Genomic DNA, 25,082 nt, shown 5'->3' with positions numbered 1-25,082 from the left:
TAAGCAATCAGAAAAAACTGTAATCTAATGAATGAATGAATGAATCAGGATGTCACACAGCCAGCTCAGAAGGGGAGGAGTCAGAGACAAAAATTTAGTTCAGACTCTGTTACCCCAGTAACTGACACAGAGTTGAAGTTAACTCTCTTTCCCTGAGTTTCTCTCATCTTCTGCAAAGCAGAAGTGTTAACTGTCTTGATACTAAGGAACTTAATTATTTTTGTATCATCAATTTAACTAAGATTTTAAATTACATTAAACAAATTAACTAGCAGTTATAATCTATTTTTAAAATTTGGTTTGTTTGCTTCATTTTGAGTTTTTGATACATTTTTATATTTTTTAAATACATTTTAATATTTTACTCATTGCCATTTTCCCTTTATATGTAAAGTGAGTAGTTTCAGCTGTTTTTTTTTTATATCTCATAGAAACACTATGTAACTATAGAAAACAGAAATGAGGGGATGTGTGTGTATACCACAGTAAAAACATAAATACACAGAAAAGCAGCGTACCAACATACAGACAGGTAAAGGTTGCGGGGTTTTCTGTTTGTTTGTTTGTTTGTTTGTTTTTTACCCTTTTTTGTACTGGCCAGGGCTTAGTGATGGCAGAGATGTCACATGCGGTCATCAGCATTGACCTGAAGGGGGTGACAAAGTTACAGACATTAAATTTCCACAGACACACTAGTTTCTCATAGCAGGAGAAACTCTGGACTTGTTACCATGGTATTGCCAGGTTTGAATATAAGGTTTGTATAGCAAAACCTAAAACTTTGGTCTTAACCCATATCTGGCAACCTATAATGCAAAGAATGCCTGCATTGATGGCTAAACCATTTTTTTTGAAGAAATGGTTTCAACACATAACTTTTACAACTATATGTTGATCAATAGAAGTGTTAATCATCACGCTGTCATGATGCTTTTTTACTTTTCAGACTTTGCACAGCAGGTGGCCTGTCCCTCACGAACATTTATCTTATGTTGATGTAAATGTTAATGCAGGCATCTGAGACTCTATACTCACCTCAGCAGGTCTCTGTGGTGTTCATCCTCCCAAACAAACTGGTTGTTCTTGGTCAGCTCAAAGAACTCCCCTCGCCTCCTGACAGCACACACCCACATGAACAATGTCACAGCAGGTAATTATCCTCATATATAACCCACTTAGCCCCCAAACCACCCACTGTCTAGACTAAAAGTGGGCTAAGATAAGAGCTGAAGTCACTGAGGTAGTAGGAGGGAGTTAAGAAAAAACATGAATGCATTAAGATGTAGTAAAAAATTGTCACCCCTCTTTTCAGAAGACTGGGTATAACAACCAACACTGTGAAGACTGAAAAACTATAAATTTTCTGTGAAGCCACCCTTAAAATCCCACCAGTTCAAACGTACTTGGCAGGTAAATTGCTTGAGTACTTATACAGTCTGTATTTTATTTTCATTTTAACTTTTAGCTGCTCTGGGGCTGTAGACATACATGAGTTCTAAGCCAATTATATTACAAAGAAAGAAAATACCCCCTTTCCATCCACCCACCCACACCACCACACCCACACACAAATGCACACTCACCAGAAGAAAGACACAACTTTTAAACACTAACTTGTATCTAGACCTACAGAATTACTATAAGGAGTGAGTAGAACTTAAGTGATGAAGGCTTTAACAGTCACAAGGTGAGTGTAATCTCAATTGTACTCAATTTTGCACTGATTAAAAACCTTTAAAATACTGCTTTTCTTCTTCCGTTCTTTTCCTCTCATTCAGTCTCCATTGAGGCTTGATGTTTAGTACTTACTTCATGTACAGGGCGAGGTCGGTGGCCAGAATAGCCCTTTCAATCATCTTCAGAGTGGCCTTGTACTCGTCCAGAGAAAGGCCGCTCAGGATCTGGTTTCCCTGGAGAGAGAGGGACAGAGAGAAAACAGTGTAAGTGCAGGAAAACCTCTGCATGCTATATCATGAGTTATACTCATACTGAGTTGCTGGATGGGAGTTTAATTTTCATGTCCTCGCAGTAAGGTAGCAACAGAGCTAACTGCAGGTTTCACTACTAAGGTTTTACTGCGGCAATTGCAATGATTGCACAAAAACTATAAACAGAGTGTTTATATGCAAATGTTGACACATCATTACATGTCCCTTCAATGCTGAGCACTGTTTAGTGATTACTTGCATTACGGCTTATCACACTACATATGATAAGGTGTCTGTATCCCTCCATCTGTGTTTATGTGTGCAGCAGCAGTGGCCTTAAGTGGTGTTTGTGAAGTTGGGAGTGCATTTAGAGTTTGCTTTGAGGCCATAGAAATCAGAGCAGGGTGTACTTCTCTGCATTTTATTGGACCATTTGAAAGATATGTGGTAGGCTAGCAGCTCAAAAATGACCGGAATAATACGCGTAATAAATAAAATGGGGATATTCAGCAGAAGAGGGCAATGGCATTAAAATAGCTATCCACTATCAAGCAACTGGGTCTACAGTGTAAATCTTTTGTTAAAGGTCAGGGTAGGGTTAGCTGTCTGATTCTGTCTGATTCTCTACGTAATTATTAAAACTAAATGATACTGTGTTCAATGCAATTTTCTGAGAAAAGACTGAAAGTAGTGAAGCTGCAGTTCTACAGCTAATAAATAGTTAGCCGCAGTAATACACAGTCCCATTTGTAATATTCTCAGGCAAGTTAGCACCTGCTGCACATTTGATTTCCAAAAAGATTTTTAAAATATTAAAAAACTGTAGTACTCTGTAGTACTGTGCAGTGATTCTCGCATAATAAACAAAGTTCATTGCAAGAACTTTAAAATGATTTTCCTCCCAACAGGTGCAGCAGTGAAATGGTAAATGTATATGTGTCTGAGCTTCACTGAATTACGCTATGAGCATGGGCAAAAGTTTGTGGAACATCTAGGTATCTCAATAAGGAAAGCTGTTGCTAAGGAGGTTGAACAGGTCTTCCACCAATTAGAAGGTTGGTGGTTTGATCCATGGTCTCCGTGCCTGCCCGGCTGGCCCCACAAGGCTACATGTGCTATTTTGGTTCTCTCTCTCTCTCTCTCTCTCTCTCTCCCTCTCTGCCTGGGCTGAGCTCACTGTGGGCTCCCGCCCTTGGCCCACACACCTGACAACAATCACCTGTCATCACCGGGAGCACTATTTGAGGCTGGAACACAGATCCTCTCGTCGCTGGATGATTGTACTACTGACGTTAGTGTTTCTCGCAGCTCCTGTAGACTTGTGCTTAGTAATTTGAGATTCGTGATTAGTTTGTGACTTCCCTTCTCTTCTGCTTCAGACCTTTCTCCCCGGACCTTTGACCTCCCTGCCGTGTGAACATGTGTGAGTGCGGGCAAGAAGACGTGAGCGAGTGTGAGAGAGCTACCCTGGGATTCCCTGGAGTTTTGGATTCCCTTCACTGTATATACTGTGCACTGGTGCTGTAAATAAACTGTTTTTTGGAGACGTCTAACCGCTCTGCGCCTGAATTCCTACAACCAGATTGTGACACTCTGCATGCCAAAGTATTCTTGAGCAAGATAAAGAACCCCATTTAAGATTTTGATTTGGTATCTATGTCTTCATCCCAGTGTCTGACTTAACCCTGAGCGAGGGGAGTTTACACTTTGAGATTTTTCAGGATATGGAGTTTGTTAGGATAATGCTATCTCCTATTGTTCTCTACACATTCAGGGTGAAACAGTCATGTAAAACTGAAATATATATTCAGTTCTCTGATAAGATAAATATACCTCAAGATTCAATAGCCTGTAAAACCACCTATAGCAATAAGTTAAAGATTATGACTTTATCTGTCTGTCACATAGTTGTGGAGGAATTTTCCCCCAGTCTTCTTTACAACATTGCCTCAGTTCATTGAGGTTTGTGGGTATTTGATTACATATACAGTAGGTTTCTTAAGGTGTCACCACAGCATTTCAATCAGGTTGAGGTCTCGATTTTGAGCCACTGCAACACCTTAATTCTTTTATTTCTAACCCTTTTGTTGTATATTTGCTGGTGTGCTGGGATCACTGTTCGCTTGCATGCCCGAGTTTTGCCCAATCTTTAGCTGTCAGACAACTAGCGTCATATTTGACTCTAGAATAAAGCTGATTTAATGACTGCAAAGTTCAAATCATTACCCTTCCACCACTGTGCTAGGCAGTTGGTATGACATGTTTATGCTATATTTACCAAATGTGGCACTGTGCATTATTGTCAAACATCTCTACTTTGGGCTTATCGGTACATAACCTACAGGACAACCTAATGTAAAACTCCCAAGAAAGATAACTACGCATTGGATCAACGCAGCCCGAAACTATAGTGATTACACTATTCAGTTGATTCCTTCTGTCTATTTCTGGGTACTTTTTCACAATTTTTAAATTTATCAGTGAGAGAATAACAATCATTGCCTCAATATGAGAATACTAATCAAAGCATCAATATAAGGACTCACAAATATCAGCAATTTATTTCAGAAACAAAGAGTGGGCACAAGGGTGGCAAAGGTCCCAGCATCTTATTTGTTTCTATGAGGCAGCACCGCATGTAAAACACTTGATAATTAACACATAATACACCACTCACAACCATAAATGCAATAGCGTCGGCCACTTACATAGCTTACATCGTAGGCTCTACAATGTTTCCTACCAGAAATCTAAATCAGGCCTCACATGAAACACAGATCAAAATTCACAGGACTCACAAGAGTTGACTTTAGTCTTTGGCAGGAAGTCATAAAACCTGGCCAGGGTTTGTAGGTGGAGGGTGGGAAGCCAGTTAGAGATAATATCCTGTTTTTACACTAGGAACTTTCGCCAGTTAAGGAAATGAGCCTAGATGAATGTTTCCTTGTGCTAAATTTTTTCAGTGAAGACACACATTATGCTTATTGCATTACACATAAAAATGTATTACTTTATATGCTCAGTATTTTTATTGGATTATGGGCATGCTATTGCATTACCAGGAGGTAGTTATTAAATTATCATTTTCTTCTGTGACTTTTTGGCAATTTTTTTCAGTGTTCCACAAAAGAACATAAATGGGAGACTTTGGACATCCTGATCTTGTGGGACATAACACAGAACCTTGTAGATTATAAAGTTTGAAATTATTTCTGCTGGCAGGGAGCCATGTGGGAACACCAGAGGGTGGAGATGGATTCTCTGGACTGAGTCTGCCAAGAGCTCAGCTGCTGCATAAAGAATGAGCTGCAGCTGTGAAAGGCCAGCTAAAGCCATGTTTTACATAACAGTATTGGGGTTAAAATCTGGGTGTGGAAAAAGATCTAGATTTGCTCCCTCTGTCTTCCTAGTATTGCTCTTGTATTAGTGATGCTAGCTACAGTCTGTATTTCCATCTATCAGTATGCAGTGCAGTTTAAAAGAGGAGGCATTCAGGTGTAGGCAGAATAGCTAGCGTTTAGTACCAAAGAACAAATTTGTAGGCTTCTTTTGTTAATGCTGGTTCTGCTGCCTGTGGGAGTTGATGAATGTCTGATTATCTAAATGGGCTATAAAACACAACAATACAGTAGAAGATGGTACACGTTAACAAGGGCTTTAGAAGTACAGGGAGTGCAGAATTATTAGGCAAGTTGTATTTTTGAGAAACAATTTTATTATTGAACAACAACCATGTTCTCAATGAACCCAAAAAACTTATTAATATCAAAGCTGAATGTTTGTGGAAGTAGTTTTTAGTTTGTTTTTGTTTTAGCTATTTTAAGGGGATATCTGCGTGTGCAGGTGACTATTACTATTGTCATGGTCCTGGGTCGGTGACCCAGCGCTTTTAGTTTGTTATCATTTTCTAGATGATGATTGTTTAAGTTCTGTGTTATATTCGGTCTGCCTCTGAGTCTGCGTCTGTATCTGTCTGTCTATGGTGTCACCCCATCTGTTTGTGAATCTGTCTGTTTAGTTCAATGTCTTGTCTGGTTACATGTGTCTGAGTTTCCTGTTTTATTGTGAAGGTCCGTGTCGTATGTGAGTGTGATCAGTTTACGTTTCCCCTGTCCCGTCAGCCCAGATTCCTCCCAGCTGTGTTGCCCTCCTGTCTCTCATCCCCTGATTACTGGTGTGTGTATTTAAGCCCTGTGTGTTCTCCTGCCTGTTACCGGTTTGTCTGTGTTCCTCCGTGTCAGTCTGTGTTACTCGGTGTCCTGCTCGCCTCTCTGCCTCTCTGCCTCTCTGCCTCTCTGCCTCTCTGCCTCTCTGCCTCTCTGCCTCTCATCCCTTTTTGTATCTTCTCAGGTTTGTCATTTAGCTTTCCCAGTTCAGGTCTTTAGTTTTGTCTTCCCTCTTGCCTGTTTTGCCTTCTCACCACTGTGTAAATAAATCATCACCAGCGTTATCATCTACTGCCTGTGTTTTGGGTCCTTTTTCCCTTCAATACCACACGGCTCGTCTCAGCAGCCGTGACAACTGTGCATAATTATTAGGCAACTTAACAAAAAACAAATATATACCCATTTCAATTATTTATTTTTACCAGTGAAACCAATATAACATCTCCACATTCACAAATATACATTTCTGACATTCAAAAACAAAACAAAAACAACTCAGCGACCAATATAGCCACCTTTCTTTGCAAGGACACTCAAAAGCCTGCCATCCATGGATTCTGTCAGTGTTTTGATCTGTTCACCATCAACATTGCGTGCAGCAGCAACCACAGCCTCCCAGACACTGTTCAGAGAGGTGTACTGTTTTCCCTCCTTGTAAATCTCACATTTGATGATGGACCACAGGTTCTCAATGGGGTTCAGATCAGGTGAACAAGGAGGCCATGTCATTAGTTTTTCTTCTTTTATACCCTGTCTTGCCAGTCACGCTGTGGAGTACTTGGACGCGTGTGATGGAGCATTGTCCTGCATGAAAATCATGTTTTTCTTGAAGGATGCAGACTTCTTCCTGTACCACTGCTTGAAGAAGGTGTCTTCCAGAAACTGGCAGTAGGACTGGGAGTTGAGCTTGACTCCATCCTCAACCCGAAAAGGCCCCACAAGCTCATCTTTGATGATACCAGCCCAAACCAGTACTCCACCTCCACCTTGCTGGCGTCTGAGTCGGACTGGAGCTCTCTGCCCTTTACCAATCCAGCCACGGGCCCATCCATCTGGCCCATCAAGACTCACTCTCATTTCATCAGTCCATAAAACCTTAGAAAAACCAGTCTTGAGATATTTCTTGGCCCAGTCTTGACGTTTCAGCTTGTGCGTCTTGTTCAGTGGTGGTCGTCTTTCAGCCTTTCTTACCTTGGCCACGTCTCTGAGTATTGCACACCTTGTGCTTTTGGGCACTCCAGTGATGTTGCAGCTCTGAAATATGGCCAAACTGGTGGCAAGTGGCATCTTGGCAGCTGCACGCTTGACTTTTCTCAGTTCATGGGCAGTTATTTTGCGCCTTGGTTTTTCCACACGCTTCTTGCGACCCTGTTGACTATTTTGAATGAAACGCTTGATTGTTCGATGATCACGCTTCAGAAGCTTTGCAATTTTGAGACTGCTGCATCCCTCTGCAAGATATCCCACTATTTTTGACTTTTCTGAGCCTGTCAAGTCCTTCTTTTGACCCATTTTGCCAAAGGAAAGGACGTTGCCTAATAATTATGCACACCTGATATAGGGTGTTGATGTCATTAGACCACACCCCTTCTCATTACAGAGATGCACATCCCCTAATATGCTTAATTGGTAGTAGGCTTTCGAGCCTATACAGCTTGGAGTAAGACAACATGCATGAAGAGGATGATGTGGACAAAATACTCATTTGCCTAATAATTCTGCACTCCCTGTATTTACTCATCCATCCAAATCACTTCCATGGCCACAGGTGTCTAAAATCAAGCGATGCAGAGTGCTTCTACAAACATTTGTGAAGGAATGGGTCAGTCTCAGGAGCTCTGTGAATTCCAGCGTTGTACCATAGGATAGGATCCCAGTCGGTATGAAATTTCCTTGCTATGAAATATTCCATATAAGTTTAAACTACATAAGTTTAATCAGATAGTAAGCACAAGGGTCTGTGAGGAGGTTGAGATGCCTGCCTATTTTTGTGACCATAGAGACTTGTATGTGAAGAATTTAGATCACAGTGCACCAACTATGCTTGCACCCAAAGTAGCGGACTTCAAAAAAAGTATCCGGTTGTTCAGTCTGACGTCACTACTAGCCGTGTCTGGACCTAAACTCCGCTGCAGGTCCATATATCAAACGATCACTATGGCATTACTGAGAGTTGAAAAACTGTCTAAAGTCTTTCATCTTTAATAAAATGATCAGCGTTCTGCTCTACCAGGTGTAACAACTGAGTTTAACATCCAGGCATCCATGAAAACGGAATTTATGACATTTAACGGAGTTAGAAGTTAGCAGGAAGTTAGCTCGCTAGCTTCTATCTAAATACAATATACCATGTCCTGACTGCGGGGTTTTGGAAACAAATTAAAACGTACAGCTCTGTTATCACTTCCAACATAAATGAAGACAGAAAACTAAACAGCAGTGACATTTGTAGGGTTACTGAAGTTGGGCTAGCTGGTATATAATGATGTGCTACGTGACCGCTAGCGACACAGCTATGTTAGCATAATATAAACAAGCTAACTTTTTTTCCACTCGATAAAAGTTAACGTGAGTGTTCTCGGTGGTCAGGAACAAATGTAATCGCATGGCAGGATGCTGTAAAAGGACCAAACTTCAGTCAGGAGAACAACTGAGATAATCCATCCACAATACGAGGTTAGTCATTCATATACTGCTGCATGGGCTGGGCTGTAGTTACATCCTAAGGTTTTAAAAACTGAGCTTAAATAAATGATTAGCGGTAATAAAAGCAGAGGGAGGTCAACAGTGATCACTGACTGTTTTAGGAGCTTTTTGAGATTAAATAGAAGAAAATACATAACATTAAACATGTTAACAACACAAAAGCCACATTAAACGCAGACTACTTTAGACCCGGAAGTAGGATTCGTCGCGTCATCACTTAACGACGGGATAACAGGACTGACTACTCGGCTGTCAGGTCTCCAGCTGTTTGTGTCCATGACCAAATATCCAAATGTCTACATTCCTGGCACCAAAAAATGTGTTTCTGGATTTTTTTTCTTTTTTCTTTCTATATATTTTACGTTTAGGACAGCACGGTGGCACCGTGGTTAGCACTGTTGCCGTACAGCAAGAAGGTCCTGAGTTCAATTCCACCATCAGGCCGGGGTCTTTCTGTGTGGAGTTTGCATGTTCTCCCCGTGTTTGCGTCGGTTCCTTCCGGGTACTCCGGCTTCCTCCCACCGTCCAAAGACATGCAGCTTGTGGGGATAGGTTAATCGGATAATCCAAATTGTCACTAGGTGTGAATGTGCGAATGAATGAGAGTGCGAATGGTTGTCTGTCCCTGTGTGTTGGCCCTGCGACAGACTGGCGACCTGTCCAGGGTGTACCCTGCCTCTCGCCCTATGACAGCTGGGATAGGCTCCAGCGCCCCCCGCGACCCTGAAAAGGATAAGCGGAAGCGAATGGATGGATGGATGGATTTTACGTTTATTTTGGGAAATTTTTAATTAGCATTTGTGGATGCAGTGTGAGAATTGTATTGTGAGGCAATGGTTGAACCACACCACATCTTTATTCCTGAAGGCCTTTCTGAAGGGATGTAAAAAGCCCACAATATAAGTTGTCTGCTGCTTATTAGACAAAGTAAGAAGCCATTCTGTACTAATGTTTTATGTAATTACACAGGTGGCAAGTAGAGGGATAGAGTAGAGAGAAGAATGATAGTCTGACTAGAAGGCTTCCTACATATGAGCGCGTGTGTGAGTGAGCAAGTGAGTGTGCTTACATGGCTGTTGAGGATCATGAGGCACTGATCGAAGTGGTGATGCTCCATGGTGGAGTGGCAGTAGAGCTGGGCCAGTGGGTGGTCACTCCTGGAGAAGAAGAAACCGAGGGTGAATAGTGTGCTCCCACGCATGCATATATGATCATGCACACACCTCTGTGACTCATGCTCTCTGATGTACCTCTGTATGTAGGAGTTATTGACTCCTCTGTGGTCCAGGTCGTGGCAGAGTGTTGCAATCATTAGAGCCAGCACCTCCAAATCACTCATATAGCTCTGTTAGGAGATGAATAAGTACATTAAGGCAAGGAAGGAAGGCGGGAAAAATGGCAGCAGGTTAACAGATGACATACTGCCTCCACAACCAAACCAAAAAATACAGTTGTGTACACAATGCTGTTATAATACACTTTTGGCAGTGTGTGTGCTCAGCATGCACCCTGGAGTGGACATCAAAGCTGGTTCTGCATATGACACAAAAGCTTTTATGCAGCCAGCTGCCAATTTTGCACACAAAAATCACTAGTTTTTATAATGTGAATTATTCCCGAATCAAAAATTATTTGATATTGGTATTCTGGAGTCCTTGCCAAGGATTCTTAATTGGAATTTAGGCTCTTTTTAAGAGAGCTGGTTTTTATGTCTCACCTCACCTCAAAAAGAGCCAAAAACGCACAAATAACTGAAAAAAGGTGAATGAGGGGGTGTTAGCATTTTACTTCATTTTAAGTTTTAGACTTTTGTTTTGGACTTTGATTTCATATTAAGTTTGGTGAGGTTTGATTTGAATTTGTCAGGCAACGACTACCGGTACTTTTTACATTTTAGCACCAGAAGCACTTAATGCATGGTCAGAAAAAAGAATGGTTTGGGTTAAAAACAACCATTCACGGCTTTATTAACTATCTGAAACAGCAAAGTTCTTGCATCTGCTAAAATATTCTCTATCATTTTTCTTTACCTCAGTACAAGTTCTGTACAAGAGGACATTTGACTAGTGTCACATTGCATTACTACACATTAAAAATTCATTTTAAAAAGGTACACTTTGCTTTCAAATGTAGTAGCAAGTGGCTCTGACAAACTGTAACTATGTAAAATGTTAATAAAACATGTTGGATTACTTAGAAAAAAAGTGGTTGCCCTTTGCAGCAAGATTACTGTTACTGTGAGATGCCTTGGAAAATCCTCGGTATGTTACTTATTGGGAATGAGAATGCTCTGGGAATCAATGACTATATTTTTTGACTGCACTTACCTGTAAGTGCCCTGACTTGAGGACAACAAACATGCACTGGGCTGTGTTGAAGGCATGTCTCCAGTTATGATAGGCCACATTCTTCCTGTAGTTCTTCTTAACACTCATAATCCACTGACATAAACTCTGCAGAAGAGAGCCAGTGTTATAAAAATGTTGCAAAGTAAAAGCATATACAAAATTTAATTTGGTTTTGTTCTTTGCATCGCCTGATTGTAGAGACAATCATTCTAAATTGACTGCTATTTGTATGCAGAATACTACCCTGCTTCTATCTGTCTGAAAGTAAGTTTCCTACAACAAGGGACACATTTCTAAGGGGTGAAAAAGGCTAAGGCCACAGCAACAGCAACCAGGGATAATTTTTAAATTTGTGTCCACTGAGATACAAACTGTGACACAGGTTAAAATAAAAAGGGTTGACATTTATGTCCATGTTATGTCAATAAGATCTTACTACAGTCAGTGTGGTTTTAATGTGCTGAGCACTTAGAAGATGTCTGACACAGACAGCCAAGCCATCATGTCTTTACGAACTAATACTAGTACAAACTAATTTAAGTTAAGAAAATAATAATGAATTATAAATTAAAGTTAAATTATTCTCTACAGAATTTATGCTAGAGGAACAATGTTTTTTCAAGAACACAACACGTACAAGATAAGATACGATAAGATAAGATAACTCTTTATTGTCATTGCACAGTCATACATAGTACAGTAGTACAATGAAATTGGAAAACTGTCCTACATCGGCACTACATATAAGACAACATGACACGATATGAAACATCACAACGCAACAAACAACACAACACAGTATATTAACTTAGTATAAAAAAGAAGAATAAGTGTATGTGTATCGCACACTGTTATTATTGCACCTTGTTATAAATATTAAATATTATTATTGTTATTACAATGGGACCAAAATGAAAATGAAAAACAAACTAAAGCAGTACATTGTAAGTGGGGTACAATTTTAGCAATTGAAAGTAAAGGCAAATGTGACAAGCACAGGGTCATTTTCTTTGCCATTTCCGAAAGTGAACACTTAGCAGGAACAAAGCAGAGAGCCCTGATCTGCTGGCAGGGTGCTAAGCTGCACGCTCGTCATGACCACACTGTGAATAAAACTAATTCCAATCTGAGGCACCACGAGAATCCAAATTATTATTCATCTAATCAAATCGGGGCTCATTTTCTCTATAGGAAACATTATAATTTGATCTCAGACTTGAATGAGTGTCTGTATAACATGTTAGGATTGCAATCAAATCATGACTTGGTGTGCAGTTCAGCTTCCAGGGTGTGATGCTCTGGGATGGCCAGTTTGTCAGCTATTGGTGTGACAGTTAAACTGACAGCCTGCACTGCTGGAGGGCCATAACTTCTCCAGTCAAAGTTTCTTTTTGTGAGGCCTCTCCCCGCAGGCACCCAGGGGTCAGCCACCAAGAGCACCTAAAGGTGGAGAGCCAATCCTGCCAATGATCTGCTGATGCTGGCGCCAATTAAAAGTCAGATGAGCAGAGAATTGGGTTTAACAGACAGCGATGACAGAGTCACCGACACAGTCTCGTGTCGGTGACTTTTGGAGGGGTATTGTTTTATGTGCATGATACTGTTGTGTGATACTGTTGTGTGATGATACTTCTTCAGCTGTAAATACATTTATTTGTCCTCCGACACATTTGCTCATAATGTAATGGTTTAATGTTGCTGACAAAAAGGAGGTTGTTTTTTTTGCAACAGTTCATCATATACACTGAAGATATTGGTTGTTTCTGTGCTGCCCTTTTAAAGTCAAACCTTCTACTCTGAGTAAAATATCTGTTGTTGCACAATAAGAGCTACTTTAAGGCTAGTTCTCTTAAGATTATGAATGGTTTGGCTTGCAGTGCATGTACAGTAGCTGAGCCTTTAAAAAAAACCCAAAAAAACCCAAAACGCTTTAGCTCTATTTAAATCGTAGGTCAAGTTGAATGAGCACCAAGTCACCTCCTGTACAAGCTGTATGCCAGTATTGAGCAAGACTCACTGATCCACCTCAGATGGGGAATGCCTAGCTGAAGCCCTGGTCCACAAGAGCTTCAACTCTCACCTCTGTTAGAGCTTCGGCAACATTCTGAGGGAGACTGGGGACACTGAGTCCGAATGGAGCATGTTGAGCGCCTCCATTGCATGATGTTGTAGGGCTGTCTTGGTTAACATGCCTTTGCAATGTCTTGAGGAGATCTGGGGCGGTACCTCTGGATTGGCAGAGTGAGGTGGTGGTTTCCATGTTCAAGAAGGGGGACCAGAGGGTGTGCTCCAAATATAGGGGGATCACACTCCTCAGCCTGCTCAGGAAAGTCTATGCCAGGATGCTGGAAGGGAGAGTCCGTCAGTTAGTCAAACCTCGGATACAGGAGGAACAATGCGGTTTTCATCCCGGTCGTGGAACACTAGACCAACTCTGTTTTTATTCTGTTCCACGTCCTGTCACTCTCTGTCTTAAGCTGCCTGAGGCATTTTGTAGCAGCTCAACTCAGGGTGTCATCTTCCTGATTTATTTGTGCATGATCAGTGTTTCATCCTGAATTGTAGCTTGGACATCTTCCGTTGCTTGTTGCTTGAAGACTACCATGCACTGTGGGGAATTCTTGTGCGTTGACATAGTAATAACCTCCTTTTGGCAGCTTATTATTGCAGGGTATCTGATGACTGGTAGGATGTATGTACTGATGGCTCAGATTCTTATTCCGAACACTCAACTGGCTTCTCAGCACCTGTCTTACCTTATTTGGCTGTGGCTTAACTTAGTGCATATTCATCATGGTTCCTGTTGGCCTGTGGGATACCCAGGTAGTTGAAGCTGTCCTCTACATCTGCTATTCTCCCTTCTGAGAATTTCATCCCTTCAATCCGGATCCCCTTTCTTCTTTTTGCAAACATTTGGCTGGTGAGGTGAATCAGTAAGTCTTACTGGCATAGAGCTTGTACAGGAGGTAACTAGTGGTCACTCAGCTTGACCTAGATCAGTACTGAATCTATATCTGTATTCATTCTTAGTGATGAGCTGGCTTAGGTGGTTGAGGCCTATGCAGAAGAGCAGTGGGAACAGAGCATCACCTCTGAAACAAAGGCCTGAGTGGTATTTTTAAAGCAAGTTTGCAGTTCTCATGGATTTTAATGGAGCACATGTTAAGTCTAACCTGTTTGTGTAAAATCCCAGGTCAGTTCTTACCGTGTACTTCATCTGAAAGTTTTGGACCAGGTGGAGGTCAACAAACATCCGCACAGTAGCCAGCGTGGTTTCACTATCTGACAAGTCAAAGTCACTGAAGCTGAAGTCCAGAAGATGGAGCGACTGGGCTGATGGAATGGTTGCTAACTTCAAACACACACAGAATATATACATGCAAACAGCAGGAAAAACAACAGGCTTCAAATTCAGAAATTCTGCATTATATAGTTGAACTAAAGACTAATGATTAAATATTAATCAGATTCAAATCTCAATTCTTAATTCTGTTGCTGTTACAGAAGCAACTTTAATTTAAAATGCAGTTATGAGGTGTGCAATGTGCCAAATATACAGTATGTAGCTACCTCTTGAGTAGAGACTACCAAAATAATCAATTCTGTGTCCTAGTTACCAAGTGACACATCCTCTCTCTTGTGCCCAAGGGAGGACACTACGCTATTAGTTCAGCTAGTTTGCTATAAGGAGAGAGGAAGAGAGCAGGATCCTTTCAGATGGTCAAGCAGTGCCACTGTTAGTGCTGGTGGGGAAGATGGGTTGCTCTAATTGGTTCATATTTTAAGAGGTACCTTGAAGTCAATGAGCCAGTTAGATGCTACAAATGAGCTACTCAAAATCACTTGGAATATCCTTTATTCTTTTTTTGGTTGATTTGTGGGGTTCATTCATACACGATTTGCTCAAAAATATTTAAATTAGACACAAAATACTAATAGTAGAAAGAATCATATTAATGATCCAATCCCAATGAAGAGAAGTATATATTATCACCAGATATATTACCACCAACATTATCAAATTAAGTGCTAATGTCCCCATAAACAAGACACATGGATTCAAAACTCCATCCGTCCATCAATTCATTCTCCTCCATGTGTTCCAGGGGGATACTGTGGCTAGGGATGGGTATCGAAACCCGGTTCTTGTTGAGAACCGGTTCCCACTGTCAATTCCTTGGAATTGTTTGCCATTTTTGCAAACGATTCCCTTATCGATTCCAGTCGTTGCGGAGCGTCATTTACCTGACAGGAAACACGGCGCCTAAGCTCAACGCTCAAAAGTTTGATTATACTTTACGAGAACGGATGACAACAGGGCAACTTGCAATACTTGCAAAGTAAATATTTCATTTAAGGGAGGAAACACTACGAATATGCAAAACCATTTGCTCACAAAACACGTGATAACCTTAAATGAATGTCGTGTTTTTAATTCCGCTCCGGACTCGTAAATCTCAACCCAGCAGCAGCGGTAACGTTTGCACGTCCTCTCCCGTTAATGTGGCAGATAAATAATCAACTAACAGTGCATATTATGTTAGTGAGATCTGCCTTATTACAAACCTGCCATTACTGTGCATTTAGGTGACCATGATGAGAGAGACAGACAGAGTCTGGCTGGCTCAGATGCTGGCAGTTCTCGCTGCAGTCTACCGGTAGCGTCTCCTTTCAGGCAGGATAGACGAATGTCACCGAGCAGTGACTAAGTTTGTGGTAAAAGGCTTTGCCACAGCAGATGCCCCCGATTTTCAGTAAGTGAATGTGTTTAATTGTAGGCAGGGACATTACTGGATATTCTTGTGTAATTGCTACAGAATAATTTATGTTATACTTTGTTATTGCTACAGAAGAATATTTATTTTATTATTTTACATTTACAATTTTTTTCCTGTGGACCCTGTGACACCCCATTGAAGAGCCGTAGGCTGTGGATCTCTTAAGATCTCACTGTTGGGTTTGTAAGGCCATGTTACTCCTAAATGTCTGTCTTGTTCAAAGAGAAGATATAAAACAAAGTTCTAAGCTAATCGACCTTAGTGTTCTCCTTTTTTAAAAATAAGAATCGATAAGAGAATCGATAAAGAATCGAATCGTTAAACAGAATCGAAAATGGAATCGGAATCGTGAAAATCTTATCAATACCCATCCCTAACTGTGGCATTACAAATCCCACTGATAGATAGATAATCTATCCAGCATATCCTTAGCATATCCAAAACATGTCACCTAAGAGGAATCCAGGATATGCCAGAACCATCAAAAGTGGCTGTTTTTGATGTGGAAGAGTAGCCACTCTACTTTAAGCCTCTCCCAAATGACTGAGTATCTCAGCTTATCTCTGAGATACTCAGTCATGGATGGCTGTAGCTCAGGTGGTAGAGCAGATCACCTACTAACTGGAAGGCTGGTGGTTTGATCCCCGTCTGCTTCAGTCTACATGCCAAATATCTTTGGGCCCATGTAGTTCCCATACTTTCTTACTGATTCAGCCAAAGATGTTATTTCTACACGAAGCCTTCTTTCTCTTAACAACATCACCTGCCTGTGTTTCTCTCTTTCCATGCTAAGTGTATAATGTTAAATTAATGCATTTCAATTTACTTCAGCTACCTGGAGTTCCCGTGATTCTTCATCTGCAGCAGAGGCATGATACGACAAGACCTGCAACACATGTATTTAAAAAAGATGAGTTTTGCAGAAAAAAAAGATATGATTATTGCACAAGTAATTATTTCACCAAATACAAATATGTCTGACTGACTGGACATTCTGCATGACCTTTCTTTTATTTAGCAGGCACAGTGCATGTTAATAGACATCAGTATAAAAGACAAGATGTAAACATGCCATGTTCAGAGACTTTTGGAAATTATAAAGAAAAAAAAGTGGGCTCTGATACTTGCAGGCTGTCAAAATGAAACGGACAGCTCAACAGGCTTTTGACAGGCTATAAAAAAGAAAAGTGGCACTACTCATCAACCAGATGTCAGTCAAATCCAAAATAAAAAAGAATCCTTTATGAAGAGGAGTGCACTGTCAAACACAGCGACTAAATCTTGTGTTTACTATTTTTAGTTACCAACAGATGAAAATACAATCAGTGTTTTGTGCAGTGCTTGTCGGTCGGGTGGACCTTCTCCCTTCTGAGTGTAGGAAGCTCCTTCCTAGTCCAACAGCAGTTGGACCAGGGGATTTGTATAAAGCAATCGATCTAACAGATACTTCCTTTCAAGTGGCCATAGATCCAGACCGCAAACACTTGCTGATATGTGCATATGCATTCAACAGCATAATCCTACAAATTCCTGGTGCTGCTGCCTGGTGAAGTTATCTTATTGCTCCCTACATCTTTATGAAGATAGCATTAATTCCTCACTGAGAGAGGAGCACCTTAGCCTTTCTGCATGATAGGACTCATAGCAGCTTCAGTAAGTACGCCTTTCCCTGTTAAAGCTGTATCACTCTCTGCTGTGTGCATTTCCCCCAGTGTAAATGATACCACATATTCAAAGGAGAGTGTGTCAGCGGAGCAGTTTTCTGATTCTAAAGGCTTGTCAGTGGCCATGATATGCAGAGATAATCAGTCTCTACAGGGACCTCCTCTCTCAGGTGGGAAGAGGGATGATCCACCCAGAACTGTGGTGGCTGTTTACCATTTGAGAGGTGAAATTTATAAGGGTCAGCCCCCAAGTGTGGGGGCAACGACAACTCATTTCTCTCCTTTAGGGGACAGAAATCATAGTCATAACATTTCATTTTGCTGTGTGTTTCTTGCACTTGATGCATGCATGTTGTCTTGTTAATTTTGGATCCATACACATTACAGCTCTTCTTTTTGTTGATACTGGATCTAGGACCCTAAAGAAGATCAGAGAACATCTTCTGATACGTGTCATTGTCTTGGGTCTTCGACCCAGTTTTTAAGGTTGTTCTGGACTCTTTATTCATTCTTTTAAATGTATTAATTGTTTATATTCAAATTTTGTATTAGGTTTGAGTTCTGTATTTCACTAGTGTTGCAAGTTTGTTATTTTAAACTCTTGGTTCTTGTTTTATCTTTCTTCCCATTCGTTTCCAATCTATCTCTGTCTCATCTCAGTATCCTGTCATCAGTGTCCCTGTGTTTGTTTACTTCCTTTCTCCCCAGTCATGTCCCTGTTTCTACCTGGTCTCTCTGTGTTCTGTCTCTGTGAATACCTTTGTAGTCCTGGCCCTGTGTTTTCTCCCTTCCTGTTCCCATGTTCATCTCTTTGTGTTTCGTCCCTTTGTCTCCCCAGTTTGTAAACGTCTCTGTGTATGTTCCCAGTCCCAGTGTCAACGTCACGTCTTAGTCTTGAGTGTCTGTGTGTGTGTGTCTGTGTCAGTGTTACTTCCTGTTTTCTTTTGAGTCTCGTGTCTTGTCATGTTCTGTTTTGCTTCCCCTGTCTTGTTAGTTATGATTCTTTTAAGCTGTGTTCTCCAGGTGTGTCTGCTTTCCTTAATCACCCTCCGTGTGTATATTGTTTGCATCTCCCTCTGTTCATCATCACATTCTCCCTCATTGTGTGTGTGAATTCAGTTTGTTTGTCAATTCAGCTTGTTGTTGGTCTGTAGTCAGTCAGCTAGATCCTTCCATGCTCTGTTATAGTTTAGCTTTTTTCCCCATTGCCTTTTGTGCCAGCAATAAAGCTGTGGTTTCTAGTTTTATCTGCCGCTCGCTACATGACAATACAGGTGAATTTCTCAGAGCTCATCAGCTTTTAATTAGACATGTTTTTTTGTAATATTTCAGTATCATGTGGCTTTAATTGGAGCAAATTCATTGACTGCTGTTTTATTACAGAAGCCATGTAGACGTGTTGTTCCTTCTTTTGCCCGTAAACATAACATGCACTGGCTGTCACTGTTATAACTGATACAAATTTACAAATAAAGATCTTTCACTGTAGCTTCTTAGCTCAGAATGGAAGTGCATTTTTATGAAAATGTCATTGTCTCACATATATTATCACATATTCACATATGTGAAAACACAATGGCATTCTCCTAAAAATAAGAAGAGCTCCTTTGTTTTGTTCAAGCTTAAAAACATAAAATAGTGTGATTAATGGCTCAGTGAGAACATGATGAAGGACATGGAACAGGGTTATCCATTTTGTTCCTACTCATGCCCTGCAGCAAACATTGCAAAACTTATTATTTCTCCCTGCCTGTAATCCAGTGGCTGCCTTTCATATGCTTTCAGAACTGTCCACATAAATGTGTTGTTGTGTCATCAAAGCCTCCCCACTGTGACAGTGATCTCCTTTAGAATCAAAAGTGTGTCTGATGTCACGTGATTGCTGACACTGGAACTTGGACAAAAATGTTTGTTCTAGTAGAAGTGCTCATTGATCCTCTCTATGTGGAAGAGATATTAAATATTAAATCATGTCTTTGAAGTCCAGAAAACATGCTGTGATTGCTTGTGTTTTAGGACAGAGCCGACAGTTAAATGTCACAAAAGATTAATCTGCTCACCTCCTCATCAACACAGCTCACTGCTGTGCCATCTACAGCAACTGACTGGCGTCCTGACTCAGAGTCCAAATGACCAGTGTTCATTTTGGATTTGTGGACAATTTTGACTAATTTGAAATGATTTCATCTCCTGTTTGTTGCATTTAAAATGTAATATTTTTCAACATTTTAAGGCTACAGCTGTCTAATACTTGTGTGGTTTTAACTCATGTTTACAGTTCAAAGTTCACTGGTAACTAACTGTCATCACCAGCCAACCAGCTGCTGAGTCAAATACCAACATCTGAAAAATGATCCACATTACATCGTGTGATTTTGGGCATAAAGAAGAAGATCTGATTGCAGTCTTTAGATGCAGAACAAATTAAGATAATTCTAGTGCTCCAAAAAAAGTGGAATGTAAGAGATTTCAGATGCAGTTTCTGTGATTCTGCAGTGAACTAAGGGGCTGACAGCCATCGATAAATGCAGTTCACCAAAATTAACATCAGCTTAGATACTTGTGTCTCCAACAGAGAGATGAGAAGATACCTCAGGGTTTCACTTCACTAAAAAAATGAAGGGAAATCTCAGAACACTATACAATATTTATATATAGGTAATGGTTGTCATCCCTTTTGATAGCAAGATGAAATTCAGTTTTTTCAAACAAATTATCTTTACTCATCTAGAGAATGTAGTGTGAAAGACTTTTTTCCCCCTGAAAAGTATTCATGTGAATTAAAGTTCTACAAAGATTCATTTTAGTGAAAATGGGGCTTAAAATTCCTTTTTTTCGTTCCTTTATTTTTTTTGTAACGTCCTTTCAAACCACTAGTTGAAACAATGGCCTTGCAAATGCAAATGCGAGGCTGCTAACAATAAGAAAATCTACAATATCCTTCTAAGAGTTGGAAAGGAGGAGAAACAGACTTGTACAATATGTGTGTTTATGCTAGGGCTGCCACGATGAGTCGACTAGTCAAAATCGTCGATGACTAATTCAATAGTCGGCGCGTGGTTTGAAGCTTTCTAAGATCCCAAAAGACGCAGGAATAAGTAGAAGGATTTAAGAGTGTAATAACGGACTGAAACAGAAGATGGCAACACTGCATGTACAAGGATGCCAGCTGCCGTTAAACCCCGAAGAAGAAGAAGCAGTGTCCGGTATCGTAGCTGTGTCCAAATTAAGGAACCGCATCCTCCTGTGCCCGCATTAGTAGGGCGTTTATGTTACAGCGACACGACGAAGACTGTCCACATTCGAAGACTCCGACAAATGCGGCCGACAATTGCGCCCTTCATTTCCCCAGATCTGAAGGATGGGTCGGGTATATACTTCGTGGCCCATCCTTCATAGCGCAGTCCTGCTCAGTTTCCAACAATGGCGGCAGCTCCTTAGTTTTAATATTACTCTTATTATTCTTTCAGGCAAGAATGTAGCTGTGTAAACTTCAAATATCTGCTCAGTTTATCAAGACACCACATATTTTCAAAAGCGCTCCAACGTTTTCGGAGACGTCTGTTACCCACCAGCTTGATGCTAGCTGGGGTTCAAGGCTCACTAGAGCCGGTGAGAACACCGGACTCCCGGGAAATCGTTTTCAAACCCACCGCCATTTTTCGCTACTCAGGTTAAACATGATATATAATACACTTAGATAACTTAGAAATGTTATTGTTTGGCTTTTTTCAGTAATTTATTTGCTCCTGAGTAAATCGGTTTGGCTGAGATTAAAGTTATTACATTAAGTTTTCACACAGCTGAATAAACGTCAAGCAGACAACTGATTATCAGAAGTGTGAGATGCTCGAGAATATACTCCGGTGTCCTGTTATATGTTAGATAGCAAGGAGCATACGGCTGAGTTTATTAAACTCCACTGAAACAATCTGCAAATTTCATTAAAATTTAATAAATTATCATCTTGTCTTTATTTTTAGTTAGCACATACCTTAAACACTTAAAGCTGTAAGCTAATAATAGTTATATAAGAGCAGATGCTGCTGGTGCAATAAGCTGTACATTTTACGTCCAATGGATGCATGATCTGATTAGCCAACTAATCACAAAAATAATCCGTGACTAGTCAACTATCAAAACAATCGTTTGTAGCAGCCCTAGTTTATGCTTGACTCACCTCCAGCGTGACCTCTTGCTTGGCCATAGCTCTCTCTACGGTTTCATACATCTGTGTGTTTTGGATGCCGAGACCACAGAAAATGGCAAACGCCTCCAGGAACTGGTCATCATTTCTGTTGAATGCCTTGACGCTGCCTGACACTTCATCTATTTTGTTCACCAACTGACAAACACCTACATGCAAACACAAACACATTACTGTTTATATTTGGTAATGTCTAGTATAGAACACTTCACTTTAAATAGGCCTTAATATAAAGGTTAGTTCAGCAAACCTTCAGGTAAGATTATAAGCTTTAGAATAACAACAATTTTATCTTGTCATTGGATCAGTTCATTCTTCCAGAATTGGAGTCAATGAACAACGTCCAACAAAATCTGTAAATACCTAACATCTGACTCAGGGTCATGAGTTTGCCCATAGTTATCCCATCTCATGATGGTTTGTACCAACTAACAAACAACTAGCTAATAATTTAGGTAAGAACGATCTTGAGAAAAACTTGCTGAGAAAAAACCCCTCTCTGATCAGAATTTCTTAGGGATTGCTTCCATATTAATGCAGGATCTGTACTGTCCAAATCTTATTATCATTCTGTGTTATGTAATTAATAAAAAACAAACAAGCATGTTTTAAAATGGAAACCATAGTACCAGGAGAATGTCCCTGCAAGCACAAAACACAAGCACTTCTACAATGCTACCAGTTAGTCAGTTATTTCAAAGCTTTCAATTTAACTTTATGCTTTCATTTGTTTTGAGTAGGATAATGGTCAAAGTCTACACTAATTGTAAGGCCATTAGTATTCTCCTTGCATGCATGCAACTGACTCAGGGTGCAACTCATAAAATCTAAGGTTAGCTAATGCTATAGCTTCACAAAACAGAAATAATTTATATTACTTTTAAAGAAAAACAAAACTAAGGTATTAATTGAAGACAGTGATAAGCCACTTTGTCTACAGTACATGCTGTAATGCAAAAATCTTTTCCTGATTACATTATCAAAAAAATATATACAATTATTATTCCCTTTTATGTATCTGGACATAGAACACAATATTACTTTCTAACTGCTAATGCTTTCAATGCTAACATTGTATTCGGGCAACAAAGCAAAGCCTACCAATGACTTTGTCCTTCTTGCCATTCCTGATGGGAGTGCAGAGCAAACTCTTTATCTGATTGCTGGAGTGAGCTGGGTTTTCACTCTGTGAGAAAAAGATGGATAATTACTCACTTTTGGAAAAGGAAAAAAAGAGAGAAAAAAGAAAAGAAAAGAGTACAGACCGTCCAAGGAAAGCGCTGGTCCTTGGTGACATCGGCAATGTTCAGAGGCTGCATGGTGTTTTTAACATACTGGGCGTACATATAGTTAATCTGGCTGTTATCGTGGCCCCTGAGAAGAAACACACAAAGAGAAAGAGCTTCACAACTAAGCATTTAGTATCAAGCTCACTTGGAATAATCCATTGAACCCTTGTGGACACTATGATACCATAGAAGGGCTATCCTCAAAACCAAACATAAAACACAAAAGAGAAAAGGCATAATATTCCCCCAAAATGAAGACATTTTCCAAGAAGCGGAAATAAATACAAACATTGTGCAACAACTGTATAAAATGTTAAAACATTTGCATTTCAAGGGTTTAAGACTAAAAAAGAGCTGAAACATTATGGTCCCAGTCATGATAATTCCATCATGACTGGGACCATCTCTGCCATGTGACTGTTAATTTGACTGGCTTTGCAGCCTGTGTTTTGTCGCTGACTGCAATGCACTGACCATATTAGCTCCCAGTTGGAGCTGGATTCGTCTAAAAGGCTCTGTTTAAATGTACAGCTACCAACAACCTGACTAATGTTGTTGGTTTCAAGTGCTCCAAATGAAATGTAAAACAGATGTTAAAAAAATACATTTGGGGGGTGGAGTGGGATTTATTACCCTGCCAGGTTTGCCACCACCCTGCTGGCAGCCTGTTGGGCAGATGGTGAAACTGGTGTTTGTCAGGAAATATTTACACCATTTAACTGCACTTAAAACCAAAAACTGAAAGTTCTACATTACTGTTTGTGAAAAGGTAAATAAACAAGATGTGGGCGGTTAAGTAAATGTGCCTGACGACCATTTTTAAAAAAGCATTTCTTTTAACAGACACAGCTTTGTCCAAAAACTGCTATGGTAGAACGGTTTATCACATAGGCCCACATATCACTGAAAGCAGAAGACACATTTTTCGGTCACTCTTATAATTTCTTATACATTTACCAGCAACTTTGTTAGGTATATCCAGTTCATCTACTTATTAACACAAATGCGTAATAAGCCAATCAACTCAATGAATTGAGGGACGCTGATATCAAAAGATCTCCCAAGCAACAGATTGGAAAAAGAAGGGGACTTGAGTGATTTTGAATGTGGCATGGTTGTTCTAACCAGAGTTTTTCAGAAACCACTGACCTACTGGGATTTTCCCACACAACTATCCAAGTTATACAGAGAATGATCAAAAAAATAGAAAATATCCAGTAAGAAGCAATTGTCCGGGAGAAAATGCCTTATTGATGCCAGAGGTCAGAGGAGAATACCCAGATGACTTTGAGTTTATAGGAAAGCAAAACACATTCAAGATATGCAGAAGAGCATCTCACCAAAATTATGCAACAGAGGATAGGAAAGACATTCTCTGGGTTGATGAGTCTCTGTTGCAATAGGGAGGGTCAGAATTTGGGATAAACAACATAAAATGGATTCTGCCTTGTATCAATTTTAATATTTCTGGCAGAGAAATAACAGTTATTAGTTCTAGTATGCAGTTTCTATCATACTTTGCTACTGGTTATGGGGTGGCAACATTTATTATGTGGTGGTCATGGCATAATATGCATGCATAATGTGTATTAAGTATTTTTGCTTCCTCAATTAATAGTTTTTTTTTTCTTAAAATGCGCAACCTTTTCTATTAATTCTACTAGGGGGGACTTTGTGGTGCTGTATCAGTACTTTGACTTTTAGAAGTAACAGCAGCCCTGAGTATTTTCAACAGCCAAAATTAGCAACAAGCAGTTAAGTAGTATGTATAGTATCAACTTTGACATAGTAGTGGCACACTACTATGTATTTATACATAGTACTACTTTATATTTCAAGATCATGATAATCTTCCAATTTAGAACTACAAGTTAAATAAAAAATAAATAAATAAAAAGAACTAACACAAATAAAATACACTTCAGCTAAATACTTTTACAATTTATTTTCTCAAACCAAGGAGCCGCAGTCTAAAGACTAAAGAGCTGCAGGTTGC

General features: G+C 40.0%; 1 protein-coding gene across 3 annotated transcripts in view; it reads right to left on the bottom strand.

The window, feature by feature from the left end:
* pde5ab (phosphodiesterase 5A, cGMP-specific, b) overlaps window positions 1–25,082 on the bottom strand; it is a 72,491-nt gene that overhangs the window by 7,856 nt on the left and 39,553 nt on the right. For 2 of the 3 annotated variants that reach the window (XM_085400712.1, XM_085400714.1), the window contains exons 9-19: window positions 23,063–23,171; window positions 22,899–22,983; window positions 21,771–21,946; window positions 16,753–16,812; window positions 14,354–14,500; window positions 11,128–11,253; window positions 10,051–10,145; window positions 9,870–9,957; window positions 1,810–1,910; window positions 1,036–1,113; window positions 583–646 (exon numbers count right to left, since the gene is read on the bottom strand). In XM_085400712.1, the coding sequence (XP_085256838.1) occupies window positions 583–646; window positions 1,036–1,113; window positions 1,810–1,910; window positions 9,870–9,957; window positions 10,051–10,145; window positions 11,128–11,253; window positions 14,354–14,500; window positions 16,753–16,812; window positions 21,771–21,946; window positions 22,899–22,983; window positions 23,063–23,171 (1,129 nt within the window). The remainder of the gene's footprint in view (window positions 1–582; window positions 647–1,035; window positions 1,114–1,809; window positions 1,911–9,869; window positions 9,958–10,050; window positions 10,146–11,127; window positions 11,254–14,353; window positions 14,501–16,752; window positions 16,813–21,770; window positions 21,947–22,898; window positions 22,984–23,062; window positions 23,172–25,082) is intronic. The other variant, XM_085400713.1, reaches the window with a different exon arrangement.

This window comes from Rhamphochromis longiceps, linkage group LG3 (genome assembly GCF_057381845.1).
Source record: "Rhamphochromis longiceps isolate RC_006_pf linkage group LG3, R_longiceps_female_GT1.1, whole genome shotgun sequence".
NCBI classification, from domain to species: Eukaryota; Metazoa; Chordata; class Actinopteri; order Cichliformes; family Cichlidae; genus Rhamphochromis; species Rhamphochromis longiceps.
Note: the sequence above shows the minus strand (reverse complement) of the source record. Positions and strands in the feature narration are given on the sequence as shown.